The following is a 25,532-nucleotide window of genomic DNA, read 5'->3' on the forward strand; positions in this document are numbered from 1 at the left end:
CTGCTTTCTCTCTGCCAAAGTCATGGTTTTTTGATAAACCAAAAGGGTATTTCAGAATTTCCTCTAGGGAATTTCCCAAGAACTGCATCTGGAGCTGCTATATGGGCTGTCTCAAAAGGCTATTTTTCATTTCAAAATGCCAGGTATAAATTAAGTTAGATAGATCTTAAGAAGAAACACATATACTTAATAAACCAAGTTTTTGAAATGAAGTATCACAACCGTCAGGAAGGCAGCTGGGGTGTGTGGGAAAGAGATGAATTCTTGACTTCTCTGGTTCTAGCCAATCAGTACTATGCAGAGCTGGCTTTTGTTATAGGCAGACAGGAGCAGCTTCTCCCGAGTGTAGTCCTGCAGAGAAATGTGTATGTTTGAACAACAATAGGAAACATCTGTGATGTTTCAATTTCACTAAACAAGTTGTGTATTTTTATATGCACTCTGTTAATATCTTAGGAGGCATCAGGAGAGTAAATAATTCCAGCCTAGCCATGAATGCTTGTCTGCTGCACATAATTTATTCACATGCCGAGTTATATATGGTCAAATATACCCCCCCCCCCAATATCCTTGCCGCTCAGTGATTGGGGGGAGAAAGGAAGTATGTCAAAAGACTGTTACAGCAATATGGTTTGGTGTAGTATTGAACAGTGTGGGTTACACTAATCAGAGTAAATATGGAGAGATATGTTTTAAAAAATTACAGGAACCAGACTGAAGTCTTAAATTATGACTGCATACACATTTGAAGCAGCACCTCTCTCTACCTCCCTGCTCAAGAACCCTTGAAGTTGTAGTTCATTAAGAGTGAAGGGAACTATAGTTCTGTGAGGGGAAATCACAGTTCCCAGGATTTAGTAGAGGTGGAATGCACTTTAAATGCACTTTAAATGTATGGTGTGTACGCAGCCATAGAGATGCGGAGCTGTGTGGGTGAACAAATGTCTTCCAGTTCAGGACTTTGACTTGGAGGAATGTGTTGTGGCATGATCACCACCCAAACCCAGGTTCCCAATTTCTAGATTAGGTGTTTCGACAACATGTGGTTCAGAAGAGGTCGCTTCAGATAAGGGCTGTTGTACGTTGACTGGCGTGATCCTTCTTGCCAGTGTTTCCCCCTTAGGCCAGGACTGGGTAGGTGGGAGCTGTTGCCACCCCACAGTTGTTGTCCTTCATCGACATGAGGATGTAGCCATCATTGCCCCAATATGTGGACCAAGAGTTCTTGATGAGCCAGTAGCTCTCCCCTTCGAGGTCCCCATATCCCACAGCTAGGACTGCATGGTCTAACTCCATGCTCTTGTTTCCTAGAAGAAAAGAGGACCAGGAATCAATTCACCACCTAGTGCCACAGCTCCCCAAGCTTTCCTTGTGTACACTAAGACCAGGGGTGGAGGAGAAATGAAAGTATGCATTTAAAACCAAATCTATCAAATTTCTGAAACATTATGTGATTTGAAATGCAGGTATCCTTCAAAATTTGCACTTACTGGAATTTTGAAACACAGTTCTCCAACCAACCAGGTTTTTTTTTTAAAAAAATGCATATATTAGGGAAGGTTGCTTGCAGAAATGTGTGCATTAGTCAAAACTGCATATAAAACTGTTTTTATTAGGATAAATGTGCACAAAAATGCCAACTGAGCCAGGGGGAAATGTTGAGTATAAATATATAATAAGAATAATATTAATAACAATGAATTTTCATAAGGATTAAAAAAAAAAAAATCTCGTATTGCTGCAAAAAGTGGTCAACTAAATTTAAGATTGGAAAAAAATGCAGAACTGAGAGAACCAAGACTGACAGATCCTTCCCTCCCTTTTCCAGGGCCTTTAATGTGGTAAAATCTGTCCTCTGGAATGCACTTCTAGTGAACATCAGGCAAGCAACTACCTACAGTATTGGCATTTAAGCACCTGCTTAAAACTCATCTGTTCACCCTGACTTTCCCTGATGGGTGATCCAGCTATGTTAATGCACTAAGCTGATCTAATGATTGATTTGTGATGCATTTTGTACTTGTTTTTAAGGAGAACATTTTATTGTTGATTTTATGCTGACAGACCTCCAGAGCTGACCGGAAGTCTCCATGTTTGCCTGCCCCAGTCCAGGTACTGGGGAGAGGGCTTGACTCTTTAGGTGGGCAAGAGTGCCTTTAAAAATATTTTTTATTAAGAAGACTATGCGTGCAGCTTGTAAGCTTCAGCCCGGCAGAAGTCAGCTGCAAATGACTGCATGGACTCTCTAGGAGTCTGCCATCCACAGCTCCCTCCTCCCCTGTCCCAATTAACCTCCATCTCCAGGGCTTAGTGGCAAGGAGTGCAGAGGAAGAATCACCAGGGCCCGCCCTGTGACATCACCAAGTCCCATCTCCATGACATCACCAGGAGCCACTCCTGATCTCAGAATTGGGTTCTGAAGTCTCAGGGTCTGGGATGCTCCTGACTTGACAGCTCTAAGCACCATAGCAGGTATGACCCTATGGCTCTGCAGATGTTGTTGGACCACAACCCTCTACATCCCCGACCACTGACCATGCTGGCGGGAGCTGGAGTCCAATGACACCTGGAGGGCCACAGGCTCCCCATCCATGCCTTAAATGGTGACTAGTGGTGCAAGAGAATTTCCATTGTGACACCTGTCTATAAAGTTGTAAAAGCTAAAGGGACCATTAGGTCCAATCGTGACCGACTCTGGGGTTGCGGCGCTCATCTCGCTTTATTGGCAGAGGGAGCCGGCATACAGCTTCTGGGTCATGTGGCCAGCATGACTAAGCCGCTTCTGGCGAACCAGAGCAGCGCACGGAAACTCCGTTTACCTTCCCACTGGAGCGGTACCCATTTATCTACTTGCACTTTGATGTGCTGTCGAACTGCTAGGTTGGCAGGAGTAGGGACTGAGCAATGGGAACTCACCCTGTCACAGGGATTCGAACTGCCGACCTTCTGATCAGCAAGTCCTAGGCTCTGTGGTTTAACCCACAGCGCCACCCGCATCCCTTCCTATAAAGTTGACACATCCATAAAATTCGCACCCCACCATAAAGGCTTTGAACTAAGGAGTGACATTAGACTCACCGCAGTTTGGCTCATAGTAGATGCCACTGGAGTAGAAGGCAAAGGACTTGTGGGAGGCGTCAATGTTCACGGCCACAGGGCCATGCTTGTAAAGAGCAGCCTTCAGGGCAGTGGTGTTTTCAGAGGCCACACGGACATAGCCAGAGAGAGTTGCAATCAGCTCGGATTGGTTGTAGTGACAGTAGCCATTCTGGTAAAGGGAAAGCAGACACACACCCCAGTTTCACTGCAAGAAAGCTATTCCAGCCTCAGATACAAGCTTGTGATTCTGTGCGCACTCCCTGCTTTTGGGCTGCAATTTGTGCAAGGTACATATCGAGCGGTTTGTGCAGAACGCCACCACAAAAGGGCAGGAAAGCCACAGGTTGCAGCATTCAGCTTCCTGAGAACCTTATCTTCCATGTTCTAGCCCTTATGAACACAAAAATATGCTTGGAAGTATATGGGGCGCTGGAATCTAAGAGCCAGACTTGGTGCACATCTGCATTCATCATTTATATCTTGCAGGGAGCTATTGTTCTCCTGCCCTGTTTTGTGGTCTTCCCACAGGAGCCTGGTTGGAAACTCTAGGAAAGAGGATGCTGGACTAGATTTGCTTTTGGTCTGATTCCACAGGGCTCCTCTTGTATTCTTAACATGCAAGTAGCAGCTGATGGGTAGGGGAGGCGACTGGCCTGGATTGCAACAAATGCAGAGCAGGGAATTTAACCCTTTCCTCTCCTGCTGTGGTCCCTGGTGAAAAATTGCCCTGCCCTCTGAAGCTGCATTGTTGCTTTGTATCCTTCAATAAAGCCTTGGTGAGCTGTTTTGGGCAACTTAAAGAATGCTGATTCCTAGTAACTCCTTGTGAGATGTGAAACACAGAGTCAAATACAACATTCCTAGAGTGAACATAAAAGGGGATGTCTGGACCAGCCAGTCGGAACTTCCTGTTTCCTCCTGGGCTGGGACAGACTTCCTCTACATGTGAACAGAGGTGGGCGTGGCAGGTAACAAAACAGCACAGGGCAGGCAGCCACATCTCTCTCTGACTCCATTCGTCGAAGAAGCAACATCTTATCAGCCTGAGATGCTCTCTAGGCTTCTAGCTTCTAGCCAAGAGAGGACAAAGGAACTATCTCCTTATGGGATAGATTCCAGGTGTATATATTTTGTAACCTAAGTCTGCCTTCTGGGATCCATCTGTGAACAGAATGTGCGTGAGTAAACTCTTTTATATTTTTACACAGAACTGTTGTGTCTTATCTTTTTATGAGGGAATAAAGGGGAATTTGCCAAGAAACGTATTTTAGAGGCTTATACAAGCCTGGAAGAGACGTATCTGCTGTACAAGTTTAAAAAGGGGAATGTTACTCTGCTAAATTATAGAACTTGTTAACACAAGTTGGGAAGGATATAATTAAACAATATATCCTCTCCTGCCTCCCTGAACATTCCCATACTCCTGAGCTCAATTTTTCACCCTACGCACTGGCAAGCCCACCCAGCCGAGAACCACAACCAGCCCTGCCTCTCTGATGAGTATACCTGGATGATTCACATTTGTCTTATTGAGACATTCCTTTTTCTAAAGGGATCAGAGATGTTGATGACAGCAGCCCACTGTCCCCTCTTCAAATTATCTCAAATGCAATAGCATTTAAGAAGGAAGCAGTGGGCATCACTATTGTAAAGGTAGGGAATCTCAGGGTGGGGGGGGGGGCAAATGTGGCTCCCGTTCCCTTCTGCCTGGCCCCTGGGACTCTCCCTGGACTTGCTCCAAGCTCAGGTGCTTTTGCCCTGCTGGAATGTGTCATCAAACTGATGCCGCCTTCTGCTTGCCTAGATGGAGGATGCATAGAAACCTCTGACCTTTGCATGGCTATGTAAAGGTAATGCATGTGGCTCCTGGAAGTTTGCCCAAGAGGAATGCCACCCTCTGGTTGCTCCAGGTGGACATTCTGCACTCACCTGACCCTGGTACGGCCCATAGGACTCTGTGCTGGCAATCCCGCCATGCTTCATAATCCACTCGTAGGCATGCCGTTCCTCGCCCCCATCACAGGCATGGTTTCCAAAGCCCCAGGAACAATCAATTAAGACTTGCTGTGACAGTGGAGTGAGCATTCCAGTCTGTACGGAAAAGATGGAATATTTATTTAGTTAGGACTCATCCAGAATTCCCCTTGTCCCACCGCTTTCCTCCGGGGAAACCAGATCTTTACCACTCACTGAAACGGAGAAAGCATCCACCGGGTTTCCCCACAGATTGATATTTGCCCCTAAAGAGCAGATATTCCCTGGAAAACTGATGGGGCAAACAGAAAACTGCTTGGACCCTAGGCATGGGACCAGTGGAAGTTTGGGGGAGCCCTCCATTAAGGCATTTTTCTTTTACTCTACTTTTTCGCCAAAAGGGTTTCCAGAGCAGCTTACAAGTCAAAGAAAAAGGGAATGGTGTGGAAGGGGGGAAAACCAAACATGCATAGGTGCCAGCTTTTAAAGTTACAGTGGCCAGCTGTGGAATGCCCAAGGCAGCGGGTCTCTCGGCTGAGGAATAGCCCTTCTTCTGGTCTCCCACTGTGTTCTGCAGCCTGATGGCATGAAAAGCCAGGGACCAAAACGTCTAAGGTCTCATTCTGCACTATACATGCAAAGGGGTATCATACAACTTTAAGCAGTCATGGCTTCCCCCAAAGAATCGTTGGAACTGTGGCTTGTTAAGGGAGCTGGGAGTTGTTAGGAGGCACCTATTGCCCTCACGGAGCTACAGTTCTCAGAGTAGTTTAAAAATCAACCACTCTTCCAAGAGAGCTCTGGGAATTGCCGCTCTGTGAGAGGAATAGGAATGTCCTAACAACCCTCAGCACCCTTTCACTATACTTCCCAGGATGAAGAGGTATGGTCCCAGAACAGGTTCACAATTTCAGTGACATCTATACCAAGTGGAGATTCAGAGGGTGGCAACATGAGAATGGGCCTTCTCTGCAGTGGCTCCCCATCTGTGGAATGCTCTCTCCAGGGAAGTTCACCTGGTACCTTCACCTTTAGGTGCCAGGCAAAAACGTTCCTTTTTAACCAGGCCTTTGGTTGATCTGATTTACATCCTATGCCCTTTTAAAATGTGCTGAGGTGTGTGTGTGGCTGCTGGGTTGTTGTTTTTATTTTTATTATGTATTTTGTGGTTTTATATCTTTATTTTCTCCTGTGAACCGCCCTAAGACCCCTGGATATAGGGCAATATATACCGGTAAATTCAATCAATCAATCAATCAATCAATCAATCAATCATAATGTGTTTAACTCTAGTTTATCCCGCACAGGGCTACAATTCCTATAACCCTTAGCCAACTACAGTTCTAGGATTCTTTGGGGGAAGAGAGACCATGTTCTTTAAGTAGATGCTGTGCAGAGCTCTGAGGAATCAAGGAAGCCTCAAGACACAGTCAAGCGCCCAGGTTCTCACCTTGAGAAAGAGGGCGCCTTCCAGTGTTCCTGTTGTAGCAAAACTCCAGCAGGAACCACACACGGCCTGGTCTTTGACTGGGGTCACAGCACCTTCATTGGTAGGCAGAGAGAAATGGGGACAAAAATTACAGAGAAACAGATCTCAACCACACTGTCATTATTATTATTTTTTTAAAGCCCAAGTGGCTGCTGCATGAAGTTGGCATGGTGCAAATCCACGCACAGGAGTGGCTCCACTGGCATATTTCCACCATGCCAAACTTCCTACCACCTTGCCCCTCACTCACTACTTCCTATTATTGACTATAGGAGGGAGGGGGAGAGGAAAAAAGTAGGGTTAATTAAAATATATTTCAATTTTATGCTATTTTGAAGTCAGGTTTGTTTAGGTTAGTTAAATTATTATTTAATTTACTTTCAAAAGCTTTCGATATATTGTAGAGTCCTGTCTTCCCCTCCCTTTTCTTTTTCACTTTAGTGAAATCCTTTTGAAATATACACTTGCGTTCTATTTAATCTTGTATACATTTTGGCTTGTATTCAGTGCAGCACTCATAAGTGCTTCGTCCCCCCCCCCGATCTGCTCTGAAGGATTGGGGGGAACCCCCAAAGGACAGATTTAGGGGGGCAGTGTGGGAATAAACGGGAGAAATAGAAAGGATAAAATCGCACTCAGGGCTTATCCATAATGACCCTTCCCCTGCTATTTCCAGGCACACCCGCCATTTAAAGCTCCATGTCTGAGCGCCCTTTATTTTCCTCCATAGCTTTCCCTGTGAAAACTCACCCTTTAAAGCTCAATCGGAGCAAACGTCAATCCATGGAAAACCCAAATTGACGTTTGCTCTGATTCAGCTTTAAAGAGTGGGTTTTCACAGGGAATGTTACTTACCTAGTGTTGCATTGGATAATTCTTTGCAATTAAATTTTGCAGATGTTCTATTTAAGTTTGGACTCCCCCCCCCCCCCCTTGAACTGTTACTGTAAGCATTCTTTCCAAATTTCAATTCCAAGACGAGGGCTTTATGATCACCATAAAGCCGCCAATCCAGACCCTCTGGCAGGGTGAGGTTGTCATAGCCTTGGGCAGGGAAGGGCCAGTCCTGGTTGGATTCACCGGTCTTTAGCCTCCCCCTCATCACCGCCATCTCCTCTGGTGTATGATCGGCCAAGTGGTTCACAGCCAGTTTGTAGGAGAGGTTGGCCCTGTTCTTGGAGTGGACGTATCTGGAAAACAATAATAATGAAAAGCACATACGCCTGGCATATCTGATTTCCCTCTTTCCCATTTTCCAGCTGCAAATTATCAGTTTCCAACTGTACAATTTTTTCATCCACATTTTGTGTACCTCATGTTGTGGATGAAGTTGTGCTTCCTGTGCTCCATCTCCTCCTCACTCCTGTAGGTCTTTCTGAATTTCCCCTTGTAGTGATGGAATAGATGCTCGTGGTCTCGGCCTACTTCCCCGGCTCCCCCAACAAATTCTTGCATGGGATTGGCCAAGATCCTATGCTCCGGTCCTACACCTGGCCAATGTGTGCATTTTATACCTATGAAGCAGAAAGCAGAAGTGACTGCCATGATCAAAAGTCAAAATAAGATACAGTTATTCCCCTTCAGTTCTTATTTGCTTGCTTTGGGCTGCAGTCCAGACTGGTATTTTATTGTGGCTGTAGTCTGCAAGATTTTCTTTACACAACAACAGCACAATAGCAGCAGATTTATTCCAATTTAGTTTGCCCTGTGATGTTTCTTTAATGCTACCACATCACTGCTGTATGGAAGTTGGCAACCATACTTGGGGCTGAAACTAATATTGCTGTTTTTCCTGACAGAATCTCAGTGCCTTTAATAGAATCCAGAGCAGGCAGAGATTCAACAGGCATAGCTTTTCCATGGTTAGCTGGCAAGTTGAGATGACACCTGAGATGTGCATTTAAAGGACCCACCTGTGATTGTAATTCGTTTTGACATATTTAATTGGAATTTTAAATTGCTGTATGCCACCCTGGAACCTGCTGGTGAAGGGCAGGAAGTAAATATAACTATACACACACACACACACACACACACACACACACACACACACACACAGACATATATATATATATATATATATGGTGGCATTAGACAAAATGGTGCTCTCAGGACGTCATTGGACTCCAACTCCCATCAGGCCCAGCCAGCACGGCCAGTGGTCAGGGATGATAGGAGTTGGAGTCCCCAGTATCTGAAAGGCACAACATTGGTTATCCCTGTGCTAGACAGTACCACAGCTGCAACATGCACCCTTGTAGGTGAGGAGAAGGAGAAACAGGAGGCTCTCTATGCAAGAGGACAGCTCTGCACTGAACATACCACTAGGGAGATCAAAGATGTCAGAGGGGAATCTGCGGGAAAAGCTGGTGTAGTCTATCTCATACTTGTCGTAGTGGGAGCCCAGGAGAGTGTTGAAGCCCCTCATCTCATAGTGCACTGGGACAGGCTCAGGGGAAGCATCTGCAACCCAGAACCTGTAGATGTTCTTCTTCTTGCCCCAATATGACGTACTCTCCAGGACTGTGCAGGGCTGTCCGTTGTAGTCTTCCTGCAGAACAGTCTGGAGTTTGGAGTGCGAGAGAGCAGGAAAGAGTAAGATTCTCAGTGAGAGGCTGGGAAGGGCAGGTTAGAAAATACCACTGATGTGCCGCAAACAAGAGCTTTTGAAACAGGCATGGAGAACCCTTGGCCCTCCAGATGTGGCTGAACTGTAACTTCCATCAGCAATGTCAGCCCAGGATGTTTTGGCACTTCAGGCAAAACAGAAATTGTGCCCCCTTGTCACCAGCAACACTTCCTCTGTGTCCAGCCTCCTCCTCCTCCTCCTCCACAACTGCCAGGCACAGAGGCCATGGCAGTGGCAAAGGAGGTGGCAGGGCACATAGGAGGAGGAGGAGGAGGAGGAGAAAGCAAATGGAAGCAGATGAGGCCAGATCTGCCACCTAGGCTGACTACCTCACCTCACCTCATTGGTGGACTGGTCCTGCCCACCGGCCCCAGCAAGCATGGTCAGTCACCGAGGACCATGGAAGTTGTAGTTCAGTAGCATTTGGAGGGCCAAAGGTCACCCACACATTCCCTAGTTTTTCGCTACAACTGTCTCTCTGCCTCCCCCCTCAGCACTCTTAACTAGAGCTTCCTGGGAAAAAGGATAAGATGTTAAACCACTTGGGGAATTGTAGAACTGTGAGGGGAATAGGAATCTCCCAACAACTCTCAGCACCCTAAACCAACGTTCCCAGGATTTTGGGGGGGGGGGGACTGTTCAAAGTTATATGATACTGTTTAAATGTATGGTGCAGAGGGAGCCAGAAAGTGAGAAAGCAGAGGTGAAAGCTGCCCACTTTTGCTATGGCCCCACTCTCCACCAGCATGCAGCTCCCAATAGATTGCCCCTGAAGAAATGAAGGCTTAACAGGAAAAACAAATGCCCACTCCTACTCTAAGGGTGTAAGGAGCAAGTCTATATATGGGAAGCTGGCATAAAATACTCCAGCTTAAACTAAGACAAAGTAAAGCATACCAGAACCAGACTCTGTTCAGGAGCAAGGCTACTGCTGGTTGAGCTCTTCATCTCAAAGAAATTAGGTTACTTGGTTAGTTACAGAACATAAAGCTTCCAACTCCAACACTGAAATCCAGCTTTCGAAATCCTCAACATGTACTTTACGACATATTGGCTGCATTCAGGCACAACATCAAACCATGGTATAGTGTTATGTCTAAAACCATACCAGTTCTCAAAGTGTAGTTTATGAGGGGTTTCCGAACCAAGATATCAAACCTCAGGTTTGCAAGCCAAGCCACCTTTTGGGCTGACCATTGTTTACTATTATGTCTGAATTCACAGTCCACTGGCAAACCATTTTGCTCTGCTTCAAGAGTTGTTGCACCGTGGAGACAGGGGTGAACAGACAAAACTGAGTGCATGGGACAGAAAAGCAGATCAGGAACTCTAAAGCATAGTTCACTTGCCGTATGTCTGGAAGCTCAAACCATGGCATGAGCTTATAACTATGGTTAACATAATGCACAGTTTGGTGTGATGTCTGAACTGAGATGATTGGAAGCAGGAGCTTGAGGGACTCACCTGGAATTCAGATAGGTTAGGAAAGACACTTTGAGGCCTAATGGGATTCTCCAATGTTCCATTGATCTGGAAGCACTCCTTAATGTTGGCCTCGGTTTCCGTGGTTTCTGGAGTTACCTTGAAGCTGGCCCCAAAAGGTTTTACAAAGCTAAACTGGTAAGTGATCACCTGGCCTGGAGGAGCAAGGAAAGAAGCATTCATTACACCAATACCTACCTCAGAAACTACATCTAATTCTTATTTCATTAGATCAGGGGTCAGCAAACTTTTTCAGCAGGGGGCCAGTCCACTGTCCCTCAGACCTTGTGGGGGGGGGGCGGACTTTATTTTGAAAAAAAATATTCGAATACGAAAAAATATGAATTCCTATGCCCCACAAATAACCCAGAGATGCATTTTAAATAAAAGGACACATTCTACTCATGTAAAAACACGCCGATTCCCATACTGTCCGTGGGCCGGATTTAGAAGGGCTGGATCTGGCCCCGGGCCTTAGGTTGCCTACCCATGCATTAGATCAAAGAACTGTGGTCCTCCAGATATTGTTGGACTACAACTTCCACCATCCCTGTCCATTGACCACTCTGGGTGGGGCTAATGGGAGCTCAAGTCCAACAGCAATTTGAAGCCCACAGGCTCCCCAACCCCATTAGAATTTCCAGCCCACCATGTTGGGAAACGATATTCCTTTACAACAAATGCTGCATAAATCTGAGGTCTGCTCTTCAACCTCAGCTGAATGGATTATTTATTTCAGAGATGACAGGAATCAGGTCTTGGGGGAAAGCCTGCAGCTTTATTCATGATCCAGAAATAAAAAGGATGTAGTGGGCCACTCTTATTCCAGAGAAGGAACCAATGGCAACTCTTATAAACATTTTGACGTGAACACAAAACCACAGTCTTTAAAACTCTATCCTGGTCTACAGATGCAGCAGAGCGAGGTAGCAAAATGGATTATGTCATTCCAGGCTGCATGTGTGTGTGTGTGTGTGTGTGTGGGGGGGGAATCTTCCCATATCCATTCCACAAAATAAAACCCCATACAAGTTGAAAATTTGCACACAGGGTGTGGTCTGGGCCTACATTTCTTTTCCTCCCAAATGTCCCAAGCCTTTGTTTTTATTTTACTTGCAGGGATTTGATTTTCTTTTTTTGTGGGGCAAATGTACCAGCCCTGGGCTCCTATGGGAGGAAGAGCAGGGTATAATTGCTATATATAAATAAATATGACAAAGAAACAAACATCTAAGTCTGAGGTGATACTGCCCTGCTGCTTACCCTGTGCCCCATATGCTGGATAATTTGTAGCCACCATTTTAAACTTCCCAGAATGCTCCAGGGCATTGTGAGAAATTTAAACAGCTGCTCTGCGCTGGCTGTGGTGCTGTTTGCCACCTGCCACCAACCCAAGTAACCTCTCCTACAAATGTATGAAATAGCATGTTGCTCTTGGCCCACCTGAAAACTGGATCCAACCCTGACCTCCAGCGACATACAACAGGTCTCATTGACCACCTCTTTGGCTTCAATGGAAGGGATAGCCTCTTCACAGCAGTATCTTCCTCTTGGGACAGTCTCTGGAGTGGCTTAAGGAGCACATTCCAGGTTTCTGCTATTATTATTCCTATCTTGTGTTTATATAACTCAGGGGTGGAGAACCAGCAGCCCTCCAGTTGTCGTTGGGACTCTATTGGTATCTTTGAGAGAAGGAATGTACTTTGACTATTTTTAAAGGTATAATGTGTACATAGACTTAAGTGCTTCTTTGGATACAAGCCATCATTTTCATCGTATTAAAGCAGGCAATGGGAAACACTTCTGCCTGAGACGCTGGAGAGCTGCTGACAGTCCTGTGGTCCTCCAGATGTTATTGGACTCCAACCCCCATCAGCCCCAGCTTGGATGGGAAGGATGATCAGAGTTGTGGTCCAGCGACATCTGGAGGGCTCATCCACCATCCCTGGAGTAAACACTATGAGGCTTAACAGAGAAATAATGTGACCTGGTGTAAGGCATCTAAAACTGTTCCCAATCCAGATGGTTATGTTCATGGGAGAAATGAAACAGATGTTTTCACTGGGCTTCCAACCACCTTCTTGGCAATACCAGACGTCTCTTACCGTGATAATACTGGATACGGCTTTTCCCCTCTGTCTCATTGAACCAGGCTTCAAAGGGCTCTTCTATTTCAGCATAAGGCAGTTTCAGGATCCCTGAAGGAAGCCAAATGGCAACAGCTGCTTAGCCAGAGTAAAGAAGGAATGATGATGATGATGATGATGATGATGTGTGGTCAGAGGGTGGAGAGGGAGCAGACTGGAAGGAGGAAGCTGATGAAGTAACAGTGTTTAGTGAGCAGGAAGAGTCTGTGGCAGAGAGCAGTCCAGAATCGGCTGTTGGAGAGGAGTGGGGGCAGGCTGCTGAGCAAGCCAGGGAATCTCCCCCTCTTGCTCCCCTCCTCCCTGGTCTCCCAGAACATGGGAAGGAATGAAGAGGGCAGAGCAAAGAGAAACAAGATGAAGGAGCCTCAAGTTGCTGGGGAAGGATCCTGGGGAAGAGCCTTAAGGAGCAGTGGGAAGGCGGGGACCTTCAGTCCTTGCAACTGCCTCATTGGGGGCAAGACCTACTGGGAAGAGTTGCTGTGATCACTAGGCCTGCCCTTTGAAGAAAGAGTTAACTTCACAGACACTGGGTGTTTCATTGCTAACCTGCCCTTGACTCTGGCTCCTGACACCAAGGGTAGGGAACCAGCGACTCTCCAGAGATGGTTGGATATTACATGAGCAATAGTCAGGGGTGATGGGAGTTGTCGTGTAGTAACATCTGGAGGGCCAGAGGTTCCCCAGCCTTGCAATAAAAATGAAAGGAAATGCCTTCTGCACACAGAGCCACCTCCATAATGAGGCATCTCTGAGATATGGGCACTGTACTTATCACAAATAATCTAGCTCCAAGCGAGCTGCATTTACATAAGATTGAGAAAAATGAGTGCAATACAAAGAGATAAACATTATTCCAGTGGACATCTGTCAGTTGGCAAATCATACCTAGAAAGAACAGAAGGCTGATAAAAAGTTAAAGTAATGAATTAACGCACAAAGGCAGTGACTGATAGATGGCTGCTTATTTTTTCGAAAGGTAATTTCACTGATGCCCAAGAGAGCCTTTTTTGTTCCAACTTGCTTTGAGATTTATTTGTTTCTGTGTTTGCACTAAGCCTGCAAATTCTCCAGGTGTGCCTCTATGCTGCCAGATGGTCCTATTCTGAGGACACCGCTCTCCACATTTGGGGCTGCAAGCTTCAATTAATTAATGCGATCCGTCAGCATAAGCTTTAATCAGAAACCAGCTCTGTGCTTCCTGTCGCCACAAACCATTTTTAATGCAGAAATTAAGGAGAAGATCATCTTCTGCCCTGCTTCTAGTGAGCACACCTCTCAAATGGGAAGATGCAGTTCTTTAAAACAGGGATGGGGAACCTGTGGCCCTCCAGATGTTGGTGGACTCCAGCTTCCTTCAGCTCCAGCCAGCATGGCCAGGGGTCAAGGGTGATGTGAGTTAAGAGTCCAACAATATCTGGAATGCCGTTGGCTTCCCATCTCTGCTTTAGAAATTGGGAAGGGAGAGGTGTAGAGAAGACCAATAAATTATCCCTTTCCATTATCACCTGAAGTGTTGCATACTGTGCCCCCCAACACAGGTCTCTCATCTCTGCCTAGTCTCTACAAATGATTCCCCCCTGAAGCATCCAAGGGCAGTGAAGAAGTTCATTACCTGTTATATGATAGGCACCCCCAAACCTGGGAAGCACCTGCAGACGTTTGTGTGGAGGTGTGCAGTCAACCACTGAAATGCAAAACAAAGACAAATGGATTAGGTCAGATTTGGTTAATGTAGAGAATGCCACTTGCCCACAAAGGAAATTGTGTTCAGTGCATCATAAGAATATAAGAAGAGGCTGGCTGGATCAGACCAAAGCCCCAACCAGGAGCAGTATCCTGTTTTCAGTGTGGCCAACCAGCAGAGGCACCAGTTTCTCAGGAGGACTGAGGGGCCCCAACTTGACATCCTGACATTGTGCATGTGACTTGCGAGGGGCCAGAGGGCTGCCCTCTGGACAGTGAGGGGACCCCGCCTCCTCAAAAAAATAATGTTGCTTTGGCCCCTAAGCCAACAAAAGCTTATGGGAAGCCCACAAGCAGTAAATGAGTGCAGGATCAGTATCAGACTCATGTTCCCCAGAAACTGGTATTCAGAGACATTTCACCTCAGACATTGGAGGTAGTCCACAACCGTCATGACTAGCAGCTGCTAATAGCCTTAGGCTCCATGAATTGGTATAATCACCTTTTAAAGCCATCCCATTTGTTGGCCATCGCCACACCTTAAGATAGCTAATTCCATAGTTTAATTATGATCTGTGTTCCTTTTTGGCTGTCCTGAATCTCCCCCTATTAAATGAATTTGGATATGCCGAAGTTATTGAAAAATAAATTTAAGGAACCGCAGAAAGAAGGGAAGGAAGTTAAATTTCAAAATGTTACATTGATTGTAAAACTAATGAAATGTAGAAATTTGAAAAGTATAAATAAAAAACTTAGAAGACAAAAAAAAAAAAAAAAAGAATATCCCACCATTCAACTTCCTTGGATGATTCTGGAATTTAGTATAATGAGAGACATAATAAACAAATAAATTGAGAGGTATCTCTAACGGCTATATCCCACCTTTCCTCCAACAAATTCAAAGTGGAATATGTGGTTCAGCCCCTTCCCATTTTATCCTCCCAGCAACACAGTGAGGTAAGTTGAGCAGGGATCCGAATCTTGCTCTGAGAGGCCCTAGTCCAAATTTCTAACCACTACATTTCGCTAACTCTTGCTGTTTGCTTTTGCCACACCATGCATAATTTTATACGTCCATCCCCAACTCTCCTCTCTCCACCCCAAACATTAAACCCTTTCCTCTTTGGGAAGTTGCTCCATACCCTCTCCAAGATTTTTGCTAATAATCATCATTATGCAATGAATTCAATGTAAAAGAACACTTAACTTTAAAGGAACCACCTGGGTATATTTAACACAGGAGAGATCCTTTGTCTGCAACAGTATTTTAAAACAGTTAAAATACTAAAACCGATAAAAAAAAAAACCTTAACTTCCTAAGCATCTGGGCAGACTGTCTAAACAAGAATATTTTTAGCAGATGCTGAAAAAGAGTACGGAGAAGGTGCCTGCTTGATCTCAATAGGCAGGGAGTTCCAAAGTGCAGCTGCTGCCTAATAAAATGTATTAGGAAAAATTAGCACTAGAACACTGATAAATTTTCATGAGGATTTCAATAAACGAACACCCAACAAACATGGCAGAAATGTGGAATATTGAATATAAGATTTAAAAAATGAGAGAAAGAGAGAGCACTGAAATTGGCACATCTTTCCATCTCCTCCAGCTAGATTCATCAGTGTTATTATTAATCTTATATCTGCTAGGTTCTTATGTAGAGCCCTCTAGCCCTAATATCCCAGAAGGGTAAAATAAAATAACGTAGCTGCCTAAAAAACAAGACAGTCAAACTTACCAAGAAAAGCAGCCCATACGAGGAAGATCAGCAGCATCCCCATTGCTGCTCAGCCACACATGCTCCTGCTCAGAGCCACTTTAACAAGGAGCTGCCTTATTAAGCAGCGGCCAATTAGCCAATAGCTGAAGCCTGGCCCTCCCAAAGGGTGAGGTGAGAAACCCTGCAGAATTTCTGAATGGCACTGGAGAAAGCACCAGTTCCTATTGGCTATTTATGCAGCTCCCAATAAGGAAATGGCAAATCAGGCTGCTAGGCTGTGGCTTGTTTGATGTGATGGTGGATGGTGGCCAAAGCAATTTATCTGGAGGCCGGAGCTAGGATGACATGCGGTAGTATATGAGTCCAAAGCCCTTGAACTTCTTTCAACAGCATGGAGGAGGCGAGGTGGTCCCCATAGCTCAGTCTGGTAGGCGGGCATCAGCAACCTATACCAGGCAAATGAATTCAGTATGGAAAGCATCACTCCATTTGGGCCATGTGGTGCTGTGGGTTAACCCACAGAGCCTAGGACTTGCCGATCAGAAGGTTGGCGGTTCAAATCCCCACGACGGGGTGAGCTCCCATTGCTCAGTCCCTGCTCCTTCCAACCTAGCAGTTCAAAAGCACGTCAAAGTGCAAGTAGATAAATAGGTACCGCTCCGGCGGGAAGGTAAACAGCGTTTCCGTGCACTGCTCTGGTTTGCCAGAAGTGGCTTAGTCATGCTGGCCACATGACCCGGAAGCTGTACGCCAGCTCCCTTGGCCAATAAAGCGAGATGAGCGCCGCAACCCCAGAGTCGGTCACGACTGGACCAAATGGTCAGGGGTCCCTTTACCTTTACCTATCTTAAGTTTTGGTCACAGGCCGTAATCGGAAATACTCTGATTCATAAGATTGCAACATTAAAACGGGCCCAAATGTGAAAGCTTTGGTATGGAGCCTCCATGTTAACTTGGCATCAAGAGTAAAGAAACTTTTTTGGTACAGGAGCTACTCAAAACTGGACCCCAAGATACATGTGCCTATTTTTTATTATTGTATGCCGCAGTCCGGCTCCTTCGTTGACTCTCCTGGGTAAGACAGCTGCTTCCCAGAGTAGCTTGAGGGCTGCGATGTGCACTCACAGGTCTGTCACACAAAGAGCATCACCAGTCAGGCCGCCTGGAAATAAATCTGAGCTGCGTCATGCAGGAGCCCCATTCATTTCAATGGTGGATTGTGACCCCCTAAGGTGGGGGGGGGCTTTTTCAGAGCAAGGTCTGCACTCCTCTCTGGGTTCTGAGGGCCACATATCTGGTTGGCAGGGCCAGAAGGAAAAAGAGGTAAAGCAACAGCCACATATCTAAGCTTTGTACAATAGGCTAATTTCTACACTCACATGCTTCTCTCTGGACTCGGCTACACAGCTGCAAATAAAACATTTTAAGTGTGATGTAAAGTGCATTATACAAATGTGACACTGGATGGCGATGGTGAGCTATGGGAAATTCAATATATTTTTCAGAACATGTTTTTTAAAAAGCATTTTATATGTGTGTAGATTCCACCTCTGTCCTCCATCCGGGCAACTGAGAGGCATGATACACCATGGATACATCATGGTTAGAGCATTGGACTAGGACCTGGGAGACCAGGATTCAGCTCCCCACTCAGCCATGAAGCTCCCTGGATGACCTTGGGCCAGTCACTGCCTCTCAGCCTAGCCCACATTACGGGGTGGTTGTGGGGAATAAATGAGGAGGGCAAATATGGATACCGCCTTGAACTCATTGGAGAAAAGGTGGGATATAAATGCAATCAATCAATTTCAGCCAGGCAAAATCATTCATGGGGGGTGTGAAGTAGGGCTGGTGATGGGTGTGGCCTAGGGAAAGGGGGTGTGGCCTCTCAAGGACCAGATAGAGAGAACTGGAGGGCTGCATTTGGCTCCCAGGCTTGAGGTTCCTCACCCCTGGCCTGTGACATAGACCATAAGAGGCTGAATCAGGGTGTTCCATTCTCACCTTCCACTCTTCTCAACTGATGCTCAACATTTGATAGCTGCAGAACATGGTGGACTATGTTCATTATAAAAAAATCTAGTGTGCAGCTGCATGAAAAGGCCAACTTCTTTCCTAGGGGTCATCAGGAAATGGACAGAAATTAAAAAGGTGATTCCATGGTTCCTGATGACTGTGGGTCATCCAGTCATTGGTTGGGCCACATTTGGGGTGCAATGTGAAGATCTGGTCACCCTATCTCAAAAAGGACAATAGACAGTTAGGAAAGTGCTGGGAAGAAAAGCAACTGGAATGCTCAAGAGTCGAGGGCTTTTTAACTTCCAAAAAAAAGATGACCTGTGTATGTATAGCAGGATTGTGTCCAGATTTTCACTTTTTGAAATATGGCAATCCAAAATAGAGGTTTGTAAAATGATATGAGGAGAGAGAAATTATTCTGCTCTCATAGCAGAACTATGGAACAGCCAATGGGCAGTAGATTCAGGGCAGATAGAAGTAAGAACTTCACACAGCACATTGCTAACTTGTGGAACTCATTGCCACAAGATGTAGTAATGGTCTTTTTCTTAGATGGCCTTAAACAGGAATTGGACAAATGAATACCTGCTCATGGGCTTAGCAGGAGCCTCTGTCTCCCTGTTGTAAGCCAAAAATGGCGTATCCTACACCCCCACTATCATAAAGTCAGGGTTGGGGGAACTCTGTAACTTTTCAGATATTGTTGGACTCCAGTTCCTATCAGGCCCAGCCCTTGGCCAACAGTATCTGGAGGGCCATAGCTTCCCAACCCCAGATAGAACCTTCACCTGACCCAGCAGGGATCTTCTGCATTCTTAAGTAGCAACACAAGAAACTATAATATATTGAGATTTCATTCCTATGTTGACATGTCTCATTCATCTTGCTCAAAATCCAGCTGGTTTCTTACCCAAGGTCAGAAAGCAATCTGTCCTCCTCCTTCCTTGTGTCGGCATGTTCTTTTGGAAGTCATAACAAAAACAGCAAAGCCAGTCCTTTGAACCAGATTCTGTATTAGCGCGTAATGTTTTGTTATGCACTCAGGACAGTTTGCCTTGTTTGGTCAAGAGTTACTTGATGTTTTCTTTTTTAAAAAAAAAACCAAGCAATTTTGAATACTTAAAAAATATATATCATAATTTCAAAATTAAAACAGATTAAATTTTACCCAGCTCATAAATATATATATATGTAAAATAAGCAAATCCTGTATCATGATTAGCATTATTATCAAAAAATCAAAAATTTTAGAACCGTAACATATTAAAACACAATGGTGGATTTGGGATGAAAAGTTTGGGAAGAATAAACACCTCAAGCGTCTCAAGCCAGAGTAAAGAGATGCGTTTTCAGCATTCACCAGCAGCTGTATGATGAAGGAGCCCGATGTGCCTTGTTGTTTAGTCGTTTAGTCGTGTCTGACTCTTTGTGACCCCATGGACCAGAGCATGCCAGGCACTCCTGTCTTCCACTGCCTCCCACAGTTTGGTCAAACTCATGCTGGTAGCTTCGAGAACACTATCCAATCATCTCATCCTCTGTCATCCCCTTCTCCTTGTGCCCTCCATCTTTCCCAACATCAGGGTCTTTTCCAGGGAGTCTTCTCTTCTCATGAGGTGGCCAGAGTATTGGAGCCTCAGCTTCAGGATCCGTCCTTCCAGTGAGCACACAGGGCTGATTTCCTTCAGAATGGATAGGTTTGATCTTCTTGCAGTTCATGGGACTCTCAAGAGTCTCCTCCAGCACCATAATTCAAAAGCATCAATTCTTTGGCGATCAGCCTTCTTTATGGTCCTCTACCAGGAAGACCCTCTCCCAAGTCACCAACCCTACAAGCCTCTGAGGGCATAGGAACTAAGAAGAGGGCCCCCTCTGTTGGTCTCCACATCCAAGAGGGTGTGTAGAGATGAAGGCGGTCTTTAAGTTCTCTTGTTTATCTTGTTAAATGGTTTTGACACTTTTTGTGTATGTAAAGCAACTCACAAATGTAATAGTGAATTAGAACAAATAAAACAAATTACTAGAGCTCTAAGCTTTCTTTCCTGGCACCATGCCACAAGTGATAGTTAGTCAGTCTCTGGAAGGGACAAATACTGCTGCAAACTTTGCATTTTACCTTTATTTTCCTCAGATGCATCAAGCGCAGCTGTCATCGGAAAAGAAGAGAACGTTCAGAAGTGTCCGTGAAGGTCAAATAATGGAATGAAGTCACACTGGGCCAAAAGCGAAGCTTACGTCACCCTAAAACTGTAGGCACCGACAAGGCCTTATCTCATAGCCATAATAACATCGTTCCAGCATTGCATTGTCTGGGGGATGAGCTGTATGTGGGCTGGAGAACAGATATTATCTGCAAGCTATGTAAACATTTTTCAGTTCAGCAATGTTTTCCTCTCATTCTGAGATATGCCCCATATGGAGCGGAGGGATAAATATTTTCTTGAATTCCGGTTTCCCTTGCTGAATTTGCTTTGCAGCACATTGTCACCCATTTCTGAAGGAACTTCGGGGGTAGCACAGCAAGGATCTTGCTGCCACCCGTATGGGCTGGCCTTAAGTCTGATGGCACCCCCAGTTGCTGCAGCCATGGCTTCCCCACAGAGGCTACCACAGGGTGGAGGAGGCAGAGATGGGGTGCACAGGCCCCAGCCACCACCCCTCCTGCCATCCTCAGCCACTGGCTTGCCTGGGCTAGCCCTTAGCATTGTCCCTACCCAGAGCTGGACAAAGGGTTTGCCTGCTGCTACCACAGCTCCTGACACCGCTTGTTGCTGGTGGGGCTGCAGAGGAGGCAGAAGGCAAAGGAGGGTGTGACTTTCCCCTGTGTTTTACAGATACACACACACACAACACACCCACCCACATATATACACCCCCACACCCCCTTAATAAACTATGATTCCTGTGGGTGCCATTTTCTGTCTCCAGCGGCAAAATGTCTTGGTCAGGCTGACCCTGGGGAGGAGACAAAGCAGGTTTGAACAGTAAAACTCTCTCTTTGTGCCTCTCAAGTGCTTGAAAAAGGTGGTAAAATTGCTATCCATAAACGCCCCCCCACCCCCAGACACAGCGTAAAAAGCAGAGCAGCACAACACTGGTTTGATTGAATAGTGCTTGTAAACTAAGTTATTCCTCTTACTCAGAGCTACCCAGTGAATAAGCTTCATGTATTTACAGTGGTGCCTCGCAAGACGAAATTAATTCGTTCTGCGAGTTTTTTCGTCTTGCGAATTTTTCGTCTTACGAAGCATGGTTTCAAAAGAAGTTTTGGAAAAGCTTCAAAAATCACCAAAGTCTTCAAAAACCTCAAAAAAGGCTACCACACCGCGTGCTATGAGTTGCTCCTCGAAGTCAAGTCGCAAGTGTATTAACGGTGTTAAGAAAAAGGAAACAAACTTGCAAGACGTTTTCATCTTGCAAAGCAAGCCCATAGGGAAATTCGTCTTGCGAAGCAACTCAAAAAACCAAAAACCCTTTCGTCTTGCGAGTTTTTCGTCTTGCGAGGCATTCGTCTTGCGAGGCACCACTGTACAGTGGTACCTTGGTATAAACAGCTTAGTTTATGAACAACTTGGATTAAGAACTCTGCAAACTCGGAAGTAGGTCTTTTGGTTTGTGAACTTTGCCCTGTTGAGTGTGTTCCATTTGTAAATTGAGTCCCCCGCTGCTATGGGAAAGCATGCCTTGGTTTGAGAATGCTTTGGTTTAAGAACGGACTTCCGGAATGGATTAAGTTCGCAAACCAAGGTACCACTGTACTGTAATTATATTCCATGTCCAACCCTCTCCCCTACGGGATCCCACAGGTTTCTTTTTTTTTTTTAAAGATATTTATTAAAGTTTCAACGTTTTACAAAAAAAAAAGGGGGGGGGGAAAGAAAATACAAAGTAAAAACAGTTAAAAACAGATCAGTTTTTCCAAATTTTATCTTTCATTTGCTTGTTTCCCTGACCTCCTCACACCTCCCTTTTTTGTATTCCAGTTCAATTAGTTAATTCAGCAAATCCTTTCCCTCTTTAATTTTATCTTAATCTTTTATCTTAATATATTATAGCTTTAGATTATCACCTGTTAACAAACCAATTTTACATATTCCTTTATAACATTGCTACTAAAAACCACTTAACTTCAATCCAACATCATTCTAACATTCATTAATTTTGCAGTGTTTCTGTTAATAGTCTTTAAATTTCTTCCAATCTTCTTCCACCGACTCTTCTCCCTGGTCTCGGATTCTGCCGGTCATTTCCGCCAGTTCCATATAGTCCATCACCTTCATCTGCCATTCTTCCAGAGTGGGTAAATCTTGTGTCGGGATCCCACAGGTTTCAATCCTGTCTCTCATGCTTTTAAACTTTTATTTGAAACTGCAGGGAGAGGTCATTCAGGGACCTGAAGTGACCTTGAAATCAGCATTCTGGAGGAGAGGGCTATCAGGGGCTACCAGCCATGATGGCTATTCCAGTTCCAGTTCCAGGAACCACAGCAAGGGAGAGTGCTCCTGTGCTCCGATCCTGCTTGCGTGTTTCCCCACAGACATCTGGTTGACCACTGTGAGAACAAGATGCTGGTCTGGAGAGGCCATGGGACTGATCCAGCAGACTCTTCCTATGTTCTTAACATGGGTGTTGCCAGGATTTTTGTAAGAGGGGGCATGACTTTTGTTAGGGGGCAGAACCGGCATGATTGGTCAGTTAGTTAAGTATTTCTATTGTTTTACTTGTGGGGGGGAGAAACGCTGCCACCCTCCTCCCCTTTGGCAATAATAATAATAATATTTATATCCCGCCCTCCTTGGCCAAAGCCGGGCTCAGAATGGCTAACATCATACAAGTATGACAATGCATAAAAACAAGCGATCAATAAATTAAGATACGTCCCACAATTAATTCAAACAAATTAAAATTAAGGCACAAGATGTTGGACATAACATCATGTTTGCAGACTGGAAACAGTTATGGACCACTGGCATGAAGTTTACGGCATGTAATGCCTTAAAAGAGAATTTAATGAAAATGATTTATAGGTGGTACATAACACCAGTCAAGCTTGCAAAAATCTATCATTTGCTCGATAATAAATGTTGGAAATGAGATGAAACTGAAGGTACTTTCTTTCACCTTTGGTGGACATGCCCAAAGATTAAGGCATTCTGGGAGATGATCTATAATGAAATGAAAAAGGTATTTAAATATACCTTTTTAAAGAAACCAGAGGCCTTTCTCCTGGGCATGGTGGGCCAATTGGTGCCAAAGAAGGATAGAGGTTTTTTCATGTATGCTACAACAGCAGCAAGAATACTCATCACAAAGCACTGGAAGACACAAGACCTACCTACCAGGGAAGAATGGCAGATGAAGCTGATGGACTACATGGAATTGGCGGAAATGACTGGCAGAATCCGAGACCAGGGAGAAGAGTCGGTGGAAGAAGATTGGAAGAAATTTAAAGCTTTATTTACAGAAATATTCTAAAATTAATGAATGTTAGAAAAATGCTGGAAAGAAGTTATATGAGTTTAGTAGAAATATTATAAAGAATTATGTATGAATAGCTAACATTGGGTAAAGATGTAAATTTAAGTTTAAAATTTAGACAAATTAAATTATGGAACTAAATTTGTGAAAGAGGGAAAGGACTTGCTAGAACATTTAATTGAATTAGAATACAAAAAAGGAGGTGTGAGGAAGTCGAGGAAATAAGCTAATGAAAGATAAGGATATGAAAATATGGGGTTCTTTTGTATGTATGTCTGTTCTTTTTTGCGGTTTCTTTTTAATGTTTTTGTCTTTTTTCTTCTTCTTGTTTTTAGGTATTGTTGATGTTCTGTATATTTCTCTTGTGTTTTTCTTTTCTTTTTTGTAATGTTTAAACTTTAATAAATATTTATTTTAAAAAAACACAAATTAAAATTAAAATTAAAACTGGACAGGTGGCAATCTTCAGGTTAAAATTGAAGTCGGTTACCAACTGTTTCCACTTGTTGCCCATGGTTCTTATGAACGTGTTTGTAGAAGTGTGTGAGTGAAACTGTGTGGATGTGCTGGGTGGTACATGGAAGGGAGTGTGGGCCTCTGGCTGGAAAACGTTGCCTGCTCCTGTTCTGCTGCTACCCAGAAGCATGAAATCCTGGCTATGCTCCTTCCTCTGTATTTGACCACAGCTGGTGAGGGAACAGAGCTATGCAATGACCCCGGCTGACACAAAGGAGATGGAGATTCAGGTCATCCTTCATTCTATCAAGCCACTTGCTCTGCTGTACTCTGCTTTGGGCTTTTTTTCTGAGAGTAGGTTTTCTACAGCCTTACAAGGGAAGGGGAGCTATTATGAACATAGCTCTCGAGGGACGGTGCACTCAAACTGGGCTGCCCTTGTCTTGTGGCTGAAGGACTAACAAATACCACAGACCTTAAAGGAGCAGCGATAGGGGGACCGTTCTGTAGTGCAGGGGTGGGGAAACTCATAGGGCCAGTCTTCCCTACGCCTTGCAGGCCAAATTTGACAGGTGGGCTGCCCACTCGGTATTTGGAGTTCCGTCACAGAAGGGGGGCAAATTCAATTCAGTTTGCATTTCAAGCCGTGCATAGTGAATTGTAGTCTTTTTTTGAAAGACTACAAGAGTTGAAACCCACCCGCCCCTTTGGAATTTACACTGCTCCAAAGTATGTAATGCAGTTGTCAGAGAAATGCATATGCTAGGGTAAAGGGTGCATAAAAACGCATGTAAGAGTGAAAAATGACATACAAATATGCTTTGCAAAAAGAAACTTAGGACTTATCCACACCTCTGTTTCCCCTTCCACTTCTTCCCACTCTTTAGCACTGAATTGGAACAAACAGCAATGGGGTTTCCCGTGGATTGCCATTTGCTCCGATTTAGCTCTAAAGAGCCGGTTTTCCTGGGGAAAGCAGTGGGGCAAAGGCAAAACCGCTTGGACCCATGCTTTCAAGGCACAGGACAAGAGGAAGTGTAGGCGAGCCCTTCCTTTGAAAACAAAACAGAATGGACCTGGGAGAGACCTAGTCATCCAGATGGGGAAAGGGTGCTTTTCTAACTTCGTGCTGTACATTCCAGCTTTCTGCTCTGGAGCTAGTATAGTTCTCGTTCAAATCCCATGCACAGCAAATGCACCTGGCGATACCAATTCCCCCACTGTCCTACATGTTTTTTTGCCAGCGGAGAAGTTCAATGCGACAAACTACACACATTTCCCATTCCTTCTGCTGGGCTACAGAGGTGCTATACACAGATTTGACCACTAGGTGGCAACAGCATACCATTCTAGTCTTCA

At 44.8% G+C, this 25,532-nt stretch overlaps 1 protein-coding gene across 1 annotated transcript; it reads right to left on the bottom strand.

The window, feature by feature from the left end:
- Positions 1-353: 353 nt before the first annotated feature.
- LOC114601500 (digestive cysteine proteinase 2-like) lies at positions 354-16,396 on the bottom strand. The gene is made up of 11 exons (XM_028738697.2): positions 16,239-16,396; positions 14,433-14,504; positions 12,779-12,871; positions 10,656-10,828; positions 8,885-9,125; positions 7,875-8,076; positions 7,559-7,752; positions 6,524-6,615; positions 5,029-5,190; positions 3,079-3,268; positions 354-1,307 (listed from the first exon to the last, which is right to left on the bottom strand). The coding sequence occupies exons 1-11, from the start codon at positions 16,279-16,281 to the stop codon at positions 1,120-1,122; spliced, it is 1,650 nt and encodes a 549-aa protein (XP_028594530.2). The 5' UTR covers positions 16,282-16,396; the 3' UTR covers positions 354-1,119.
- Positions 16,397-25,532: the final 9,136 nt, after the last annotated feature.

The sequence above is a fragment of the Podarcis muralis genome, chromosome 7 (assembly GCF_964188315.1).
Source record: "Podarcis muralis chromosome 7, rPodMur119.hap1.1, whole genome shotgun sequence".
NCBI lineage: Eukaryota > Metazoa > Chordata > Lepidosauria > Squamata > Lacertidae > Podarcis > Podarcis muralis.